Here is a 20,337-nt window from a genome sequence, read left to right on the forward strand (position 1 = left end):
TTTGTTTTTCCATTTCTTGAGTTTAAGTGCTTTTTCTGTGATTTCATCACTCTATAGCATTTTTTTATCAATAAATTTATATTTATAAAAGTCTTTTTTTTTACCACACATCTTTGCCCACCAAGACATAAAAACTATTCCCTCCTGCTTTATACCAAACACGTCCTCAATTTTCTTACACTTCATAATCCTTATCCTTTTCCACTCTGTTTCCACACGATTTATCACATCATAATCTTCCTTCTGCTTTTCTTTTCGCTTCCACGTGTAATAGTAAAAAAGCGATGCTATGTACACTATTTTCCTTATATAGGCCTCATCATCTACTTTTAGGTACACAGCTTTCTCTACCAGTAACACCTGTAACACTTGCCAATAAATTCCTCAGTCCTCTTTCTTTTTTTCACATTCTAACATTACGTGACATTGCGTTTCTAGTTTTTTCTCGCATGGCTTACAAAGTCCATTACTACCACTCATATCCATCTTTACTTTTGACTCTTTTGTGGGTAACAAATTATGTATAAAAAAAAACATGCGTTCTTTAACTTTTTGTGGCAACAGACAACTTTCTGGCAGTATGAAACTTTTGTCCACCTCTTCTTGACTATAACTATCATTTTCAATTATTTTTAGTAGAGGAAGCTGCTTCTTTTTTTTCATAATATTCCTTAAGTTTTCCTTTGTCAATTTTCTCACTTATCTCAAGCGACATTCCTAGATTTTCGACAATTGCTTTTAATAGAGACAATAAATAAAAGTTCAAATAGGGATCAAATCCTTTTAATAGACAGTGATGATGATAACAGTGATGGAAATTCACAAAAATACCAGATATTTCGGTCACATATACAGTGACCGTCATCAGTAGTAAAACTAAAATAAAACAATTTAAAACAAAAGTTTATATACTAAATCAAATAACACTACATATTGTTTGAATCTCTAATTCTTTTCAAAGCAAAGGCGGAAGCTATTCTCTTTGACCTTCTTGGATTCGATTCATTAGCATTCAAAGATATAATATTTGGACAAAGGTCAACTACATTGGGTGAATTGAACTGTACTCTGTCAGATTTTAATAAATTATCATAGATAGAGTTCAGCCCATATTCACCTGTATCCCGATTCAAAGCAATATTCTTGAATAAGATTTTCTTTATTTCAAGAATTTCACGAAAATTTTGCTTTAAACCCCGATCCCTAGAAATCAAAGAGACATTCTCGAACAAAATAAAATGGTCTGGACAACTAAAAATGTGTTCTGAAAGGGCTGAAGTGAAATCTTCAGACTTAGAATCTTGCTTTAAAGCCGAAGAAATAGAATCTTTGTGTTGTAATAATCTCATTTCCAAACTCTGGTTAGTACGTCCCACGTATGAGCTTCCACAAGTACATGGGATCTGATAAACCTCACTTTGTTGCCCCAATGAAGTTAGATCCTTCCCAGAATTTAGAAAACTACCCAAAGTATTATTACTCTTTAAAGCTACCCTTAAACCATTGCTTTGTAAAATTTTCTTAAGTTTTTCACTTAGCCCGGGTACATATGGTAAGGAACAAAAACATCCTTCTCCCGAGTTGTCTCCAAGACTTCCTTAGAAATCTCTAAAAACCTTTTTCTTCTTTTTGAAAAAGTCTGGTTAATTAACCATTCTGGATACATGTTACTTATTAGTATTTTCCTTAGAAAAGACAACTCCTCCTCAACAAATTTTGGAGAGCAAATATTAAAGATCCGATCAGTTAAAGAAATGATCAAGCCAATTTTTACTTGGCGAGCGTGACCGGAACTATAAGACAAAAATCTATTGTTATTTGTCGGTTTTCTGTAAAATTTAAAATCCAGACTATTTTGATTTTTCAAAAGAAGAACATCAAGGAAAGGAAGTTTCCCATTCTCTTCAAATTCAACAGTAAACTTTAAATCCCCTCCCAAACAATTAAGAAGTTCCAAAAATCCTTTTAATTCCTCCTCCCCATAATCCCATACTGAAATAATGTCATCCATATACCGGCCCCAGAAAATATCATCATCACTGTTATCATCATCACTGTCTATTAAAAGGATTTTATCCCTATTTGAACTTTTATTTATCGTCATGGAAAGGCAGTGTGGTCTCCGAAATTATCTACGTCATATTTAATAGAGACAAAGAAGTGAAGTCACAGTTGCAATGATGCTTATTCTGTGCTAAAAAACAATACTTACTTACTTGTACTTGTGGCGGGAATCAGGCGTTTCCACCTCGCCCGGCATCGATGATCTTGGAGACCTTCTTGGACCATGTTGAGCGATCTTCTGCCAGCTGCTCTGCAAAAGTAAGCCACTGAGTTGACCATCTGTGTCCGAACTTTCTGAATCTCCCGATAGGTTCAAGGTCTGATTTGGCCAGGTTCCACCAGTTTTTCCTCTGTCCTCCTTGGCGTCTCTTCCAGGAGCTAATAGGCTTGACTAGAAGTATTTGGCGAGGCAAGTATTCTGGTGGCTTCCGTAAAAACATGACCCAACCATTTCAAACGGCGTTCTTTAATAGTGAGCGCAACATCTCTCTGAATAGTGCACATTCGACGTAGATCCGTGCTGGAGATACGGTCACGCAGCTGTATTCTGAGAATTCTTCGCAGACAGGTATGCTCAAACACCTTCAGCGTATTCTCATGCTGTAGTTTTACCGACCATGTTTCGCATCCGTAAAGGAGAACGGTGTGGACTAGTGCCATGTAGATTCGCACTTTCGTTTGGACACTGACTTCGCGGCGATTCCATAAGGGTTTCCGAAGGGAGGCAAAGACTGTCTGCGCTTTCTGTATTCTCTGTTGGATATCAGCGTCGGAGGATCCGTCAATACATATTTGGGAGCCTAAGTATGTAAAACAGTTGACTTTTTCCAGCTGAACTTGATTGACAGTTAGTGTGAATGGTCCTGCGTCGTGGTTAATAGCCATGAATTTCGTTTTCTCTGTGCTGACTTTCAAGCCGATCAGGTCTGCCCAGGCCACCACGTTGTCAAGCATGTTTTGAGCTTCTACGGGTTCTGACAGGAGGCCAACATCATCCGCATAATCGAGGTCAGTCAGTGAGAGATTCTGTCCGATCTGAACTCCTGGATAGGACGACAGTGCATTTTCAAGCACCCAATCGACGCAATAATTGAACAGAGTCGGAGAGAGGATACACCCTTGTTTTACTCCGAACTCAACCAGGAATTCTTTAGTTTCTTCACCATAGACTCGAACTCGGCTCACTGACGCGTCATAGTATGCCTTCATCAGTTCAACAAACTTCAGCGGCATTCCGTTATTCTCTAGGATCTTCCAAAGTTTCTGGCGAGTGACAGAGTCGAAGGCGGCAATGAAGTCCAGGAACATCAAGATCAGGGGTAGATTGTACCTTTCAAACTGCTGGATAATGAGGTGAAAAACGAAGATATTATCAGTACAGCCTCTACCTGGCCGAAAGCCGGCTTGATTTTCTCGGGTTCTTTCCTCCCTTGCCCCTTTGAAGCGGTTCAAGAGTATAATCCCGAATATTTTGACCGCAATGTCTATAAGACTTATTCCGCGGTAATTTTTGCATTCGGTTTTATCTCCTTTCTTATAGAAGGGGAGAATGACTGATGTCTTCCAATCTTTTGGGAAAGAATTGGTCCTCCACACTTCTTCGAGAATGCCATGGAGCTGTTCAGCAGTGACCTCAGGGCATTGTTTGTACACTTCCGGGGAGGCCGTCTTCACCTGGGGCTTTGTGGTTCTTCAGGGTCTTGATCGCTTTTAGTATTTCGGCTCTGGTCGGTGTATCCAGCTCGACGTCGTAGGGTTCTTTAGAAACGGCAGGTGGGAAAGCATCAGGGGCGGATAATGGGGATGGGTTTAGGAGCATCTGAAAGTGATCCTTCCATCTTGCTAAGCGCTCCTTCTGACAACTGATGATTTTTCCTGATCTGTCTTTGACTATTTCTGAGACAGCAGCTTTCTTACCAACGGACTCTTTCAGGATCAGGTAAGGCTTGCGGGTATCATGTGAGCGTGCTGCTTTCTCTAACGACACGGTAGCATCTTCCCACATTTGGCGGCGGTCCAGACGGACAGAGCGTTTTACCTGTCTGCGCAGCTCTTTTGTTTCTTCTTTAGGGCCGCTCATCTTTTGTCTTCGCTCACCGACTATTGACAGGGTCCTAGCGGTAATCCAGTGCTGTCGTGTGGTTTTTGCTCGGCCTAGGGTATCATCAGCCGTCTCTGTCATCACGGTTTTAAAGGTCTCCCATATCGTCTCGGGGGGTGGGGTTTCATCCGAACTGAGAGCGTCAAATCGGTAAGTCAGTTCCAAATTGAGGGACTGCTGAACTTCTTTGTCTTGGAGCTTACCAATGTCGAATCCGGCCTTGGGTTTGTTTTTCCTCCGAGTTGCAAGACGTAGCAAAATTTTTGCAGCAACAATCCTGTGGTCAGACCCAGACTGCGAGCCTGTGTCCGCGCCGTTGTAAGAGCGAGAGTCCTGTACGGAGCTTCTCCAGCGCTGGTGTACGAAAATGAAGTCTATTTGAGCCTTAGTGACACCGTCATTTGAATGCCAAGTTAAAAGGTGGCTAGGTTTGTGCTGAAATATGGTATTGGTGACAACAAGGTGGTTCATCAAGGCGTAGTTTAACAACCTTCGCCCATTCTCGCATCTGTGACCTTGTCCAAATTTTCCCAGGACTTGTCTTGTGGTTTGGTCAGAGGGACCAACTCTTGCGTTGAAGTCTCCAGCAACAATCAAAAAAACCTAAAAAACCATGCAAAACTATAGATGCTACTACTACTACTACTATTACTGCTACTACTGTTACCACTACGACTAGAAGTGTTGCGACTACCGCTACTATTGAAGAACCAAATGTAACAATTTCATTGAATCCTGGTTTTTGAAATGGCACAGATGCAATATCTCATGAGCAGAATGGAGTATTAGGTGAGACTGCCAGAGAAAGTTAGTGGGAAAAGTGAAATATTGTGTTAAAACTTTCAGGGTGGGTTGAGGGGGATTGTTGATTAAACTTTAAAGTTTTAATCTCTACTAAAGGTTGTAACCAGATAATGGCAAGAATTCTTTCAGACCTTTAGAGCCCCAAGGGTTTTTTGCAAATTTTCAACCGAGGTCTTTGAATCTGAAATATTTGAAGTCTTTGAAGTGAGCCAAAATCTTGATTCTTAAGGGGAAATGCCGAAAGGATCAGTAAATTTCTTTTCTTAGCCAATGAAACGAACAACGCTCAAAATCAAGCTTAAATATGTTCAAAATCAAGCTCCAATAATCAATATGTTGAGTAGTATTTCAGATTTACCTTTTGGGATGGAATCCCCCCCTTGCCTTTAGGTATGATGTGAGATAGCTGGTGTTTTACGTCAGCACAAAAAAATGGAATCAAGAAGGTATTTTCAAGTTCCTTGTTCCTGGACGCTGACTTCCTTAGAACTTAGAAAATATTTATGCTAGAAAAAATAAATTCAGAAAATATTCTCAGCCGAAAATAGGGCCGGAGAAGGTGCTTTCCAGCTTATACTTCCAATTTTACTCGTAAGGCTTGAAGTTTTCTTTAAAAATAAGCTCAGTTTCGGAAGAAAGGTTTCAAACGCTGCTCAAATCCCCAAAATCACTTTACCTAGAACTACACTATAGAAAAGCAGCCTCTATGCTTTTTGTCCTAAATTAAAATAAAATTAAGATTTTCCTTAACATATTTCTTTCAAACCTTATAAGCAGGGTAGGGATTGAATTAGGAAGAAAATATCTTCCAAAGTCATAATTTGGGTTATAGATTTCCTACAAATTTCCATGTTAGAGAAAATTTCCTGCTTTGTACTTTTGCTAAAAAAAAATTTCCCAAATGTTTACATTGTATCTTCTTTTTTTTTCTTTTCTTTTTTTACTGAAACTATGCTTAATTCTTCTACTATAATAAGTATCGTCTATAAAATTAATTCTTCGACTTAAACAATAAGTTTAAGCCCTTTGAATTTCCAATGAATGAGCCTTTTTTGAAGTCTCTACGACAACGCCTTAAGTGAAGAGTTTAATGCTCAAGTTCTTCTGCTTTTGATCTTCTATTTTTCTGTCTCTTTAAAAGTGTTATTCTTTAATTCTTGTATTTCGGGAGACAGGTTGTTTACTGTAGAGGTTAAACTACCTTGCTTACTAAGTAGTCGGTTTAATCTCTTGCTCTGGAGCTCAGTAGCTTTCTTGAACTTGGCTTGTGATACTGAAGTATTCATTGTATAATTTGGCGATATACCCGAACGAAAAACAAATTTTTCTAAAACATCATCATGTCTATAGAAGGCGTTGTCGTAGAAACTTCAAAAAAGGCTTATTCATTGGAAATTCAAAGGGCTAGTGCCCTTTTTAATAGTCGAAAGTGATTGGAGGGCAACTAGCCCCCCCACGCCCAGCATTCCCCCAAACACATCCAATCAAAAAATTGAGATAGCCATTTTGTTCAGCGTAGTTGATTTCCAGATAGAAAATATGTTTTTGAGGAGGAAACTCCCCCACAACCCTCGGTGCAAGGATTTTAAGTTATACCCTTGGGGTATATAAGGTTTTTATAGAAGGCGTTTTCGTAGAAACTTCAAAAAAGGCTCATTCGATTGGAAATTCAAAGGGCTAGGGCCCTTTTTGATAGTCGAAAGTGATTGGAGGGCACCTAACACACCTCTCACGCCCACCTTTTCCCCAAATACATCCAATCAAAATTTTGAGATAGCCATTTTATTCAACGTAGTGTTAAGTTCTATTAATTAGGTCTTTGAGGATGACAACCCCCTCAGAGCCCTCGGGACAAGGGTTTTAAGTTATGCGCTGGGGGCACATAAAGTTTTTATAGAACGCGTTGTCGTAGAAACTTCAAAAAGGGCATAAAATAATTTTTTAATGAAAAGTAAAGAGCTATATTAAGTCGAAGATATGCAGACATATACCAAATAATATTTCAAGCGTGAATAAACCATAAACCATTGTCAATAAGTAAATGAAACCCAAAACGAACAGAGAATGCAATAAATAACCAGGTCAAAATTAAAGCAAGCAGAAATCACTAAAGGGAGGAGTGGGGCTAACACCTCATAGCTTCTAAAATCCAGAAAGTAATTTGCAGCCTAAATTACTTAAAACAAAATACATTTTAAACATTTAAAGTTGATACAAGTAAGTCTAAAATTGTTGAGACTTTTAAAATAAGTATGAGTATATGTTAAACTGTCAATCCATATTTATAATTTTTATAAATGTGATTTATAATTATTATTGTGATTGTTTTTTATGCTCTGATAAATGAAAACAAATAGCTTGGAAAAAAATTGTTTTCAGTCAAGTATAACTTACGTTTTGGTAGCAAAGGCAGCGTAATCGCTCTGCCTAAGTAAAGAACGATGTTGGCACAATGTATTATTTTTTTTCCATACCAGGGCACTTCATATCGAAGGAATTGTCGTAGAAACTTCGAAAAGGACTCATTCGATAGGAAATTGGAATGGCTCGTGCCCTTTGTAATAGTTGAAAGTGATTGGAGGGCAACCAGCCCACCCCCCCTCCCTAAGACCATCGTTCCCCCAAACACATCCAGTAAAAATTTTGAGATAGCCATTTTGTTCAGCGTAGTTGATTTCCAGATAGAAAATATATTTTTGAGGAGGAAACTCCCCCACAACCCTCAGGGCAAGGGTTTTAAGTTATGCCCTGGGGGCATAAAAGAACGATGTTCGCACAGTGTATTATTTATTATTTTTTCCTTAAGAGCAGGGCACTTCGTATCAAAGAAGTTGTCGTAGAAACTTCGAAAAGTTTTGATTCAGTTTGAAATTGGAGTGGCTTGCTCCCTCTTTAATAGTCAAAAGTGATTGGAAGGTGACTAGCCCCCCTTCCAAGCCCACCATTTCCCGAAACACATCCAATCAAAATTTTGAGATAGCCATTTTGTTCAGCGTAGTTAATTTCCAGGTAGAACTTATGTTTTTGAGGAGGACACTCCTCCACAGCAATCAGGGCAAGTTTTGTAAGTTATGCCCTGGGGGCATATAAGGTTTTTATAGAAGGCGTTGTGGTAGAAACTTCAAAAAAGGCTCATTCGATTGAAAATTCAAAGGGTTAGTGCCGTTTTTAATAGTTGAAAGTGATTGGGGGGCAACTAACCCCCCTCTCACGCTCACCTTTTGGATAGTCACATAAAATTTTTAGATTGCCATTTTATTCAACGTAGTTGAAAGTTTTGGAAATTAGGTCTTTAAGGATGACAACTTCTCCCCCCACTACCCTCTGGGCAAGGGTTGGAAGTTATGCCCTGGGGGCATGTAAGGTTTTTTATTGAAAGTGATGTTGTAAAAACATCAAAAAGGGCTCATTCAATTGGAAATAGAAAGGGCTAGTGTCCTTTTAATAGTTGAAAGTGATTAAAGGGAAACTAACCCCCCTCTCTCGGCCACCTTTTCCCCTAACACATCCATTTAAAAATTTTATATAGCCATTTTGTTCAACATAGTCGAAAGTTCTGGAAATTAGGTATTTTAGGATGATAGCACCCTCAGAGCCCTCAGTGCAAGGGTTGTAAGTTACGACCTGGAGGCATATAAGGTTTATATAGAAAGTCTCTGTAGTAATTTCAAAAAGGGTTCATTTGTTTGGAAATTGAAATTGCCTTTTTTAATAGTCGAAAGTGAGTGCAGAGTAATTGACCCCCCTCTCATGCCCACCATTTCCCCAAACACATACAATCAAAGTTTAGAGATAGCCATTTTGTTCAACGTAGTTGAAAGTTCTGAACATTATATATTTAAGTATAACAAAAACTCCCCGGAGCCCCCTGGGCAGAGGTTTTAAGTTATACCCTGGGGGAACCTAAGGTTTTTATAGATAGAGTTGTCGTAAAACTTTAAAAGAGGCTTATTCAATCAGAAATTGAAAGGGCTAGCGCCATTTTTAATAGTCGAAAGTAATTTGAGTGTAACTAACCACCCTCTTACGCGCACCATTCCCCCAAACACATCCAATCAAAATTTTCAGATAGTCATTTTTTTCAACGTAGTAGATAGTTCTGGAAATTATGTCTTTGAGGATAACAACCCCAGCCCTCAAGGCCAGGGTTGTAAGTTATGCCCTGGGGGGATATATGGTTTTTATTGAAAGCGTTGTCGTAGAAACTTCAAAAGGGCTCATTTGATTGGAAATTGAAAGGGCTAGGGCGTTTTTTAATAATTGAAAATGATGGGAGAGCGACGAACGCCCCACTCACGCCCACCATTTCCCCAAACACATCCAATCAAAATTTTCACATAGCCATTTTGTTCAACGTAGTAGAAAGTTCTGGAAATTATGTCTTTGAGAACGACAACCCAAGCCCTCAGGGCAAGGGTTGTAAGTTATGCCCTGGGATCATATATTGTTTTTATTGAAAGCGTTGTCGCAAAAACTTCAAAAGGGCTCATTTGATGGGAAATTGAAAGGGCTAGTGCCTTTTCTAACAGTTGAAAGTGATGGTAGAGCGACAAATGCCCCTCTCACGCCCATCATTTTCCCAAACACATCCAATCAAAATTTAGAGATAGCCATTTTGTTTAAGTAGTTGAAAGTTCTGGAAATTATGACTTAGAGGATGACAACCACCCCCACAGCCCTTAGGCGGTGAGGGTTGTAATTTATGCCCTGGGGGCATATAAGGTGTTTATACAAAGCGCTGTCGCAGAAACTCAAAAAGGGCTCACTCGATTAGAAATCGAAAGGCCTAGTGCCTTTTTTTATAGTCAAAAGTGATTGGAAGGCTTGAAAATTTTTATAGTAAAGATCGATGTGTGTATAATGTATGATTTTTTTGTTTGTTGTTGTTGTTGTTTAGACCAGGGCACTTCGTATCGAAGGAGCTGTCATAGGAACTTCGAAAAAGGGCTTATTCGATTGAAAATAGAAAGGGCTAGATGCCCTTTTTAATAGTCAAAAGTGATTGGAGGGCAACTAATCCCCCTCCCACAACCACCTTCCCATTTGCCTTTATGTTTAAAAACTAAATGTTGCCTTAAGATTAAATCAAAATGCACTGTATTAATGCTAATTCCCAATAAGGCATCTCAGCAGTATCCTAAGAACGACTGAGGGTATTATGTTCAAACTTTCGGGGTTTCTTCTGCTCTTAGAATTTAACCAAGTCAAAATAGCGTAAGTGTATCCAAGCTATCAAAGAAAGTAAGAAGATTTTTTGCGAATAGTATCAAGTTTTCCATTTCAGGTCAACTAGAGGAGGTATGAAACCAAATTAAACACTACTATTTGTGTCCAGATTTTTAAAAGCGTGTATATTATTAAAAAATTGCTGAAAATGTTTCTTCAGCATATAAACAGCAGGCCAAACTATAAAGTCTTAGAAAACGAAAAGATTTAAAGTATTATTTTCTTTTCCCCTTAAAAGACTATGTCAATATAAAACGAATAGACATTAATTAAACAAACTTTTTCCACAAAATAAGTTTTCAAAGAAAAGTAAAGAACTCCATTAAACAAAATAACTTAAAAAAATACGAATGAATGTGCATTTTCAGTTTAATATACATATACTGATATTTAGTGATCAAAATGTTAATATTATTTGATTTATTGAAGTTATAAAAGTAAAAAAAATTATATTTTTTTCAGTAAAGTGCAAATTATGTTCCGGCATGGGAAGGCATAGGGGTTTTGAGCCCAACTTATGTTAATTTCTGCTCGTTTTGAGTTTGACTCGGTTATTAATTGTAATTTCTGTTCGTTTTGGGTTTTATTTATTTATCGATGCAGATTTGCGGTAGTTTCACGCTTCGTAGATTATTTGATTTAATTTTTGCTCATTTTTTGTTTAATGGAGTTCTTTACTTTTCTTTGAAAAACTGATTTTGTGGAAAAGGTATTTTTTACTTAATTAAGAGAGGGCATTAGGTTTCCTCCTCTAAAGGGCTCGGCACACGTAGCTGATTTCGGGAACCGATTTCAGCTCAGCATCAGTGGACAAACGATAGCGGTAAGAAAAATTTGTTGAAAGAAAAATTTAATCCGCGAGATTTTAAAAACAAAGAATCATGGACACAAATAGTCAACTGGAGTTTATTGATAGTTGCATGAATGATCTCAGCTTAGTTCTTAGTTTAGTTCTAAACTCAGTAGCGGGGTCTTTCACCACATACATCTCTGGTTGACTATTTATTTGTATCCCTATTTTTTGTGTGATCACGATGAAAATCGGCGCTGATTTTCGTAAATTGGCGCCGAAAACTACAAAATTTTTCAAGGTCAAATCGACACCGATTTCTTTTAAAATCGGCGCTGATTTGGAAATCATTTCCCGAAATCAGCTACGTGTGCCCAGCCTTAAGTGGTAAACTCTGCTCGTTTTAGGTTTGATCATTTTTTGTAGTTTTTTTTTTGTTTTTGGTTTCATTTATTTATTAGTAGTAATTTATTGTTAATTTACGCTTGAAATACAATTTACTATATTTCTAATTGTCTTTGCTTTAATGTAGCTCTTTAATTTGCTTTGAACTACCTCTTTTGTGAGAAAAGTTTTTTAACTAATTAATATAAATAACGTACATTTTGAGTCAATGTTCTCCGGTTTTTGTTTAATAAAGCTAATTGATTTGGTATATGGTAAAGAAGGTAAAGAATACGGCATTGGACTTTAAAGTCCCTACTGGCGGTGTTGATCTCCGTTTCTTCGCCCTTAAGCCAGGAAGTGCAATGGGGGGTTGGGGGGCCAAACATCTTGCGCTTTCCTACATCCTTCCTGTCTACCTTTCCCAGGTTTCTCCAGGTACCCATTTAAAGCTGGGTAGACTCTGGCTGAGCTTACAGAGTCCCGCCACTGACCCCCGTCCCAAACCAGATAATTGAGTACACTAGGATTTGAACCCCCGTCCTCTCGGACAAAGGATGTTAAATCCAGCGCACCAATCCACTTAGCTAGGATTGGTGCACTTCGGTATATGACCTACATATTTATATGTTAAAATAGTGTAGTTTGACAATATCTAAAAAAAACTTGCACTACATACTCACTGTTTCTTTGTAAATATGTAAAAGGAAATAAATGAAATACTAAAAAATTAGCTTTGCAGGATGCAAAAGGAGGAAGGAGAGTTTACTTCTGACATAGAGTCATCTATGGGGAGCACCTCACCCCCCGAGGGTGGACTGAGTAGTCCGGACAATGGCAGAAAATTCCTTCATTTAACAATCGAATCAACTGTAAGATCGACATTGACTAGTACAGTGTTCTACGCAACGTCAACCGCATTTTCAACAATTGCAGTTGCCTGTGTTCCACCTGCTGGTTTCGGGTTACATCCTTGTTAGTCGCATATTTAGAAAATATTGTGTCTTATTTATTTACGCATTCGGTTAATAAAGCTGTCAATTAAGTTTAAAAACGTTTCAATCAAATAGAGTTTATTCTTTCTCTTCCTTTTGAACCAGTGGCGGATATAGGTGCCCCCCCCCTAAAGTAGTGGTGGATTTTGGATTAGGACATCTTCCTCTGGTTGGGGTTGGGATGAAAGTTATTCTTTTTGGTAATTGGTTTTTAATAGTTGAATTAATTTTAAGTTTTTAATTGTTAAGCCATTTTTTTCTTTTCAAACAGTCCGTGGTAACGAACTGTAAGTAAGGAGCGACCCGGCTCAGTATTGAGAGTGATTGACCCGAAGAATCGGGTTTTTATGCTGATTTCAAATATATAACTTTTATCAAGTTTAGTCTTACCCATCAAAAGTCACGAGAAATTTGCCGTATTTTTGAAAAAAGGGGGAAACACCCCCTAAAAGTGATAGAATCCTAATTAAAATCAAACCATCAGATTCAGCATAACTTAAAACCCTACTGTAGATGTTTCAAGCTCCAATCACGGGAGCGTGACTTTTGAGCCGTATCGCTTGTTTTATTATTATTTTTTTTAATTATGTATATGAGGGGGTCCTACCCCTAATCAATATCTCACTCTTTACGCTAAATTTCGAATTTTGTTCGAATCATAAATCCCTGAATCACAAAGGCCGTTTAATTAGAATAGATAGCTCTTTTAAAAGTACTAAAAAAAAACTTTAGCGCAAAGAGCAAGGTATTGACTAGGGGGCGAACCCCTGCATATACGTAATAATTTCTGTTCGTTTTAATTTTGCTCCTTACTTTCAGTTGAAAAAAATTATTTTTTTTTACTTAATTTCTGATCTTTTTTTGAATAATGCTGAGAAATCCTGCCCCTCCCCCTTCATAGAAATATCCCATCCCCCAAGGCAACATTCTCCATGGAAAGATCCTTCCATGTAGCCCCTCCTCCGACCCCCCACCAGTAAAATACCTCCTGAAAAAGTCTGTATACTTTCCAGTAACCAATACTATATGTAAAAAATGGGCAAAGTTCATAACTTGCAGCCCTTCCCCCGGGAACTGTGGGGATTAAGTCATCCACAAGGACATATTTATTAGATTTTCAACTATGTCAAACAAAATGATTATCTCAAAATTTAATTGGGTGAATTCAGGAAAAAATGAGCGTGGGAGGGGGCCAAGTTGCCCTCTAGTTTTTTTGTCTTAGTAAATTTTTGTTTTACGGTATTTTTTTTTTTTAGATTGACGCTGTTTTAGAGGTGGTGGAACTGCACAAATTAATGTGAGGCTCCACAGCACAAGAAAACAATTATTCTGAAAATCATCTTTATTTGAAAAAAAAAATTAAGATTTTTTCTCAGATTAAGGAACAGATCTGTTAATTTTTCAGTCGTGTAGTGACAGAATCATTTTAGTAGGGTGCCATAAGCTAGTAGAATTAATTTTTTGTTTTCATTAACATAGATTCTTGATTTATTTTTTGTAGAATGTGGTTATGATACACTATTAGTCTAAGTAGACAACTATATATTCCTGGGCAGCGCAAAAGATATAGGAAAATGAGGGGAAATTGAGATTTCAGTAAGATTTAAATATTGCACAGATTGTATTAGATTTCAAAAATATTAAACAATCTGGAAGACTAATTTTGTTTTAAAAATAGAATAGGGGTCACTACTTGTAACCTAGAATAGCCCTATATACTGTTAACCTAGAAGTCTTACATACTTAAGAGTACATAAAAGATGCCAGCATTGTAATCCATTTTATTCTCATCAAAATAGCGATTCCTAAAAACTGTTTTTTTTTTCATAGCCTTAGCAAAAACTAATTAGTACCATTAATGATAATTGGGTTCTAGAACATAATAAAAATCTAGGGTGAATTCCATGGAGAAGCAATGCAATCCACCATAAACTTGTCTATGCAAATATCATGTCGATCACTTATGGAGGGGTCAGAATGTTTCAGCAGGTCTTTTATTCTGAAATAGTACACTCCATGAAGTTTGGGAACAAAGCTTCCGTCCTAGTAGCTAAAGTAAAACTTGGTATCTGCCCTTTTTAATAGTCGTAAGTGATTGGAGGACAACTAGCGCCCCCCCCCCCCCGCCCAAGATTCCCCCAAATATATCCCATCAAAATTTTGAGATAGCCATTTTGTTCAGCGTAGTTGATTTCCAGATAGAAAATACGTTTTTGAGGAGAACACTCCCCCACAACCCTTGGGGCAAGGATTTTAAGTTATGCCCTGAGGGCATATAAAAACGATGTTGGCACAATGTTTTATTTTTTTTTTCCTTTAGAGCAGGGCACTTCGTAGGGCTCATTCAATTGGAAATTGGAGTGGCTTATGCCTTTTTTAATAGTCGAAAAGGATTTGAAGGCAACTAACACCCCTTCCACGCCCACTATTTCCCGAAACACGTCCGATCAAAATTATGAGATAGCCATTTCGTTCAGCGTAGTTGGTTTACAGATAGAAATTATGTTTTTGAGGAGGACACTCCCCCACAGCCTTCAGGGCAAGGGTTGTAAGTTATGCCCTGGGGGCATATAAGGTTTTTATAAAAGACGTTGTCGTAGAAGCTTCAGAAAAAGCTCATTCGAGTGGAAATTCAAAGGGCTAGTGCCCTTTTTAATAGTCAAAAGTAATTGGAAGGCAACTAGCCCCCCTCTCACGCCCACCTTTTCCCCAAAACACATCCAATCAAAATTTTGAGATAGCCATTTCATTCAACGTAGTTTTAAGTTCTGTAAATTAGGTCTTTGAGGATGACAATCCCCTCACAGCCCTCAGGACAAGGGTTGCAAGTTATGCCCTGAAGGCATAAAACATTTTTATAGAACGTGCTTAGAAATGAATAGAACGATTAGAAATTGAAATGGCTAGTGCCCTTTTTAATAGTCGAAAGTAATTGGATGGCAACTAACAGTAGAGGACAAGTACCATTTTGCTTGCGGCCATAGGAATTACCATGCTATTTGCTTGAGGCCATAGGAATTTCCAGAGTATGTACCTATGGATTTGCTCACTCAATGTTCCTTCCTGTGCTATTTGGAAGATTACGTTCCTTGGCACCTTTCCAGAGCATGTACTTATGGATTTGGGTGGATTATGTTCCTTCCTATGCTATTCTATAGCGCTATGTTCCTTCCTATGCTATTCTAAGGGTTTATGTTCCCTCCTATGCTATTCTAAGGGTTTATGTTCCCTCCCATGCTATTCTAAGGATTTATGTTCCCTCCCATGCTATTCTATAGCACTATGTTCCTTCCTATGTTATTCTATGGGACCTCTACACGTGATTAAACACGTTTTGAAACTACATGCTATTTGCTTATGTACCATTGGTACCTTTCCAAACGAGCGGGGATTCCCCACCGGTTCCTAAACAATGCAAAAAAAGCGAGCAGTATGAGCGGGGATTCCCCACACAAGTTTGTTTCAACTCCACGTTTTTCAACCAGACTGTTTTTTGAGCCAACATCCGTTTTTAGGGGCCAATCAGAGACATCGGAGGTTGCTCAATATACGATAAATTGATTGGTGATTGGTTATAAATAAAAGGAGTGATTTTTTATTCGTCCTTGAGATTTAATTTTCATAATGATTTGATATATCATAGATAATACATTGAATATTATTAACTTTAAAGCAATGAATACATCAATTTACAATGTGAGTACAGCTAACTAAATTTCTTAATTAATTTCCAAATAAAATCATTTTACCACCCCACTAGTAAATTCAAATTTCAGGGGTACTTAGCCCCCCCCCCTCCCTCCCCCCAACAATACAAACCCTGCAATATGATGAGTATTCCCGCTATAAAATGTAAAGTACGCTCTTTTTTCCACTATATAGACCTACATCCCCCCCTCCTATGTTTGTGAGTTCAATTCTTTGGAAATAGTCATCTTGTTCAAAATGTCCCTTTACCCATCGTGCATTTAAGATGCGTTGTCTTTTTTCCGATCTAAATAGAACCAGTTGTGTTACAAGAAACGGTCAGTTTTGGAAAACAGGCTTCGCACGCTCGTATTATCACATATATTAATAACACATGACAAACCCGTGTGGATGAGTTGAAATAAAAACTTTTAACAAGAAATGGCTGAAAATTGTTTTTGGGGAGATGAGTTGATTGGTAGAAGGATGTATTAGCGAAGTTATAGTGGAGGGCGAGTTGCTAGTGAAAAACCCGTGTAGATGAGTAGGAATAAAAAATTTTAACAAGAACTTGCTGAAAAGTTTTTTGGGCGAGATGGGTTAATTGGCAAAAGAATGTATTAGCTTAGTTATAGTGGAGGGTGAGTTGCTAGCGAAAACCCCGTGTGGATGACTTGAAATAAAAAATTTTAACTAGAAATGGCTGAAAAGTGTTTTGGGGGAGATGGGTTTATTGGCAAAAGAATGTATTAGCGTAGTTATAGTGGAGGGCGAGTTGCTAGCAAAAAACCCGTGTGGATGAGTCGAAATAAAAAATTTTAGCAAGAAATGGCTGAAAAGTGTTTTTGGGGAGATGGGTTGATTGGCAGAAGGATGTATTAGCGTAGTTATAGTGGAGGGCGAGTTGCTAGCAAAAAACCCGTGTGGTTGAGTTGAAATAAAAAATTTTAGCAAGAAATGGCTGAAAAGTGTTTTGGGGGGGATGGGTTGATCTGAAAACTATACTTTGGGGTGGGTAGTTTGCTATTTCTAGCTTTTATGAGCTAGGTTCCATAGCCTTTTGTAGGTGTGTGTTGTCTGAAACCTATAGTTTGAGATGCTATTTGGGCTTTTCAGAGCTAGGTTTCTTAGTCTCTCATAGGTGTGTCTTGTCTGAAACCTACAATTTGGGGTGGGAAGTTTGCTATTTCTAGCTTTTATGAGCTAGGTTACATAGCCTTTTGTAGGTGTGTGTTGTCTGAAACCTATATTTTGGGATGCTATTTGGGCTTTTCAGAGCTAGGTTTCTAAGTCTCTCATAGGTTTGTGTTGTCTGAAACCTACAATTTGGGTTGGGTAGTTTGCTATTTCTGTCTTTTATGAGCTAGGTTTCATAGCCTTTTGTAGGTGTGTGTTGTCTGAAACCTATAGTTTGGGATGCTATTTGGGCTTTTCAGAGCTAGGTTTCTTAGTCTCTCATAGGTGTGTGTTGTCTGAAACCTACAATTTGGGATGGATAGTTTGCTATTTCTGACTGTTCAGAGCTAGGTTTCTTAGTCTCTCATTGGTGTGTGTTGTCTGAAACCTACAATTTGGAGTGGGTAGTTTGCTATTTCTGGCTTTTATGAGCTAGGTTTCTTAGTCTCTCATATGTTTGTGTTGTCTGAAACCTACAATTTGGGGTGGGTAGTTTGCTATTTCTGGTTTTTAGGAGCTAGGTAATAAACTATTTCTATAAAATCTGAGCTAATAATGGTTTTTGGCCGTAAACTCTAGTTTTTTGTAAGAAAATTATGGAAAATGCAATTCTCTGGTTAAATTCTGAAACTTTAGTCTATTTTTGGATACTTATAATGATGAGGACTGATGGTTCTAATTCAATATTTTTTTGATAAAAACAAACTAGAGAAATAGGTTGCTATTTCTGGCTTTTATGAGCTAGGTTTCATAGCCTTTTGTAGGTGTGTGTTGTCTGAAACCTATAGTTTGGGATGCTATTTGGGCTTTTCAGAGCTAGGTTTCTTAGTCTCTCATAGGTTTGTGTTGTCTGAAGCCTACAATTTGGGATGGGTAGTTTGCTATTTCTGACTTTTCAGAGCTAGGTTTCTTAGTCTCTCATAGTTGTGTGTTGTCTGAAACCTACAATTTGGGGTGGGTAGTTTGCTATTTCTGGCTTTTATGAGCTAGGTTTCATAGCCTTTTGTATGTGTGTGTGTTGTCGGAAACCTATAGTTTGGGATGATATTTGGGCTTTTCAGAGCTAGGTTTCTTAGTCTCTCATAGGTGTGTGTTATCTGAAACCTACAATCTGGGATGTGTAGTTTGTTATTTTATACTTTTCTGAGCTAGGTTTCATAGCCTTTTGTAGGTGTCTATTGCCTGAAACCCATAGTTTGGGATGCTATTTGGGCTTTTCAGAGCTAGGTTTCCTAGTCTCTCATAGGTTTGTGTTGTCTGAAACCTACAATTTGGGGTCGGTAGTTTGCTATTTCTGGTTTTTATGAGCTAGGTAATAAACTATTTCTATAAAATCTGAGCTAATAATGGTTTTTGCCTTAAACTCTAGTTTTTTGTAAGAAAATTATGGAAAATACAATTCTCTGGTTCAAATCTGAAACTTTAGTCTATTTTTGGATCGAAAAATAGAACTATTTCTATAAAATCTGAGCTAATAAGGGTTTTTGGCCGTAAACTCTAGTTTTTTGTAAAAAAAATTATGGAAAATACAATTCTCTGGTTCAAATCTGAACATTTAGTCTACTTTTGGATTGAAAAATAAAACTATTTCTATAAAATCAGAGCTAATAAGGGTTTTTGATCGTAAACTCTAGTTTTTTGTGAGAAAATTATGGAAAATACAATTCTCTGGTTCAAATTTGAAACTTTAGTCTATTTTTGGATCGAAAAATAAAACTATTTCTATAAAATCTCAGCTAATAAGGGTTTTTGGCCGTCAACTCTTGGGGTTGGTAGGTTGCTATTTCTGGCTTTTATGAGCTAGGTTTCATAGCCTTTTGTAGGTGTGTGTTGTCTGAAACCTATAGTTTGGGATGCTATTTGGGCTTTTCAGAGCTAGGTTTCTTATTCTCTCATAGGTGTGTGTTTTCTGAAACCTACAATTTGGGGTGGGTAGTTTGCTATTTCTGACTTTTCAGAGCTAGGTTTCTTAGTCTCTCATAGTTGTGTGTTGTCTGAAACCTACAATTTGGGGTGGGTAGTTTGCTATTTCTGGCTTTTATGAGCTAGGTTTCATAGCCTTTTGTATGTGTGTGTGTTGTCAGAAACCTATAGTTTGGGATGCTATTTGGGCTTTTCAGAGCTAGGTTTATTAGTCTCTCATAGGTGTGTGTTATCTGAAACCTACAATCTGGGATGTGTAGTTTGTTATTTTATACTTTTCTGAGCTAGGTTTCATAGCCTTTTGTAGGTGTGTATTGCCTGAAACCTATAGTTTGGGATGCTATTTGGGCTTTTCAGAGCTAGGTTTTCTAGTCTCTCATAGGTTTGTGTTGTCTGAAACCTACAATTTGGGGTCGGTAGTTTGCTATTTCTGGCTTTTCAGACCTAGGTTTCTTAGTCTCTCATAGTTGTGTGTTGTCTGAAACCTACAATTTGGGGTGGGTAGTTTGCTATTTCTGGCTTTTATGAGCTAGGTTTCATAGCCTTTTGTATGTGTGTGTTTGTTGTCTGAAACCTATAGTTTGGGATGCTACTTGGGCTTTTTAGAGCTAGGTTTCTTAGTCTCTCGTAGGTGTGTGTTATCTGAAACCTACAATTTGGGATGTGTGGTTTGTTATTTTTTACTTTTCTGAGCTAGGTTTCATAGCCTTTTGTAGGTGTGTATTGTCTGAAACCTATAGTTTGGGATGCTATTTGGGCTTTTCAGAGCTAGGTTTCCTAGTCCCTCATAGGTTTGTGTTGTCTGAAACCTACAATTTGGGTGGGTAGTTTGCTATTTCTGGCATTTCAGAGCTAGGTCTCTTAGTCTCTCATAGGTGTGTGTTGTCTGAAACCTACAATTTGAGGTGGGTAGTTTGCTATTTCTGGCTTTTATGAGCTAGGTAATAAACTATTTCTGTAAAATCTGAGCTAATAAGGGTTTTTGGCCGTAAAATCTAGTTTTTTGTAAGAAAATTATGGAAAATACAATTATCTGGTTAAATTCTGAAACTTTAGTCTATTTTTGGATACTTATAATGATGAGGATTGATGGTTCTAATTCAATATTTTTTTGATAAAAACAAACTATTATTCTTTTTTAAACTTCGAAATTATTCAACTTTCTTTTTTTGTACGTATCTTAAAAT

At 37.6% G+C, this 20,337-nt stretch overlaps 1 protein-coding gene across 1 annotated transcript in view; it reads left to right on the top strand.

Annotated features, from left to right (window-relative positions):
- Nucleotides 1–12,415, top strand: part of LOC148941318 (uncharacterized) — a 41,964-nt gene extending 29,549 nt beyond the window's left edge. The window contains exon 3 of the mRNA XM_089104407.1: nucleotides 12,112–12,415. Within this exon, the coding sequence (XP_088960533.1) occupies nucleotides 12,112–12,349 (238 nt within the window). The 3' untranslated portion in view covers nucleotides 12,350–12,415. The remainder of the gene's footprint in view (nucleotides 1–12,111) is intronic.
- The last annotated feature ends 7,922 nt before the right edge of the window (nucleotides 12,416–20,337 follow it).

This window comes from Artemia sp. Qi Xiang Cuo, chromosome 18 (genome assembly GCF_049724085.1).
Source record: "Artemia sp. Qi Xiang Cuo chromosome 18, ASM4972408v1, whole genome shotgun sequence".
NCBI lineage: Eukaryota > Metazoa > Arthropoda > Branchiopoda > Anostraca > Artemiidae > Artemia > Artemia sp. Qi Xiang Cuo.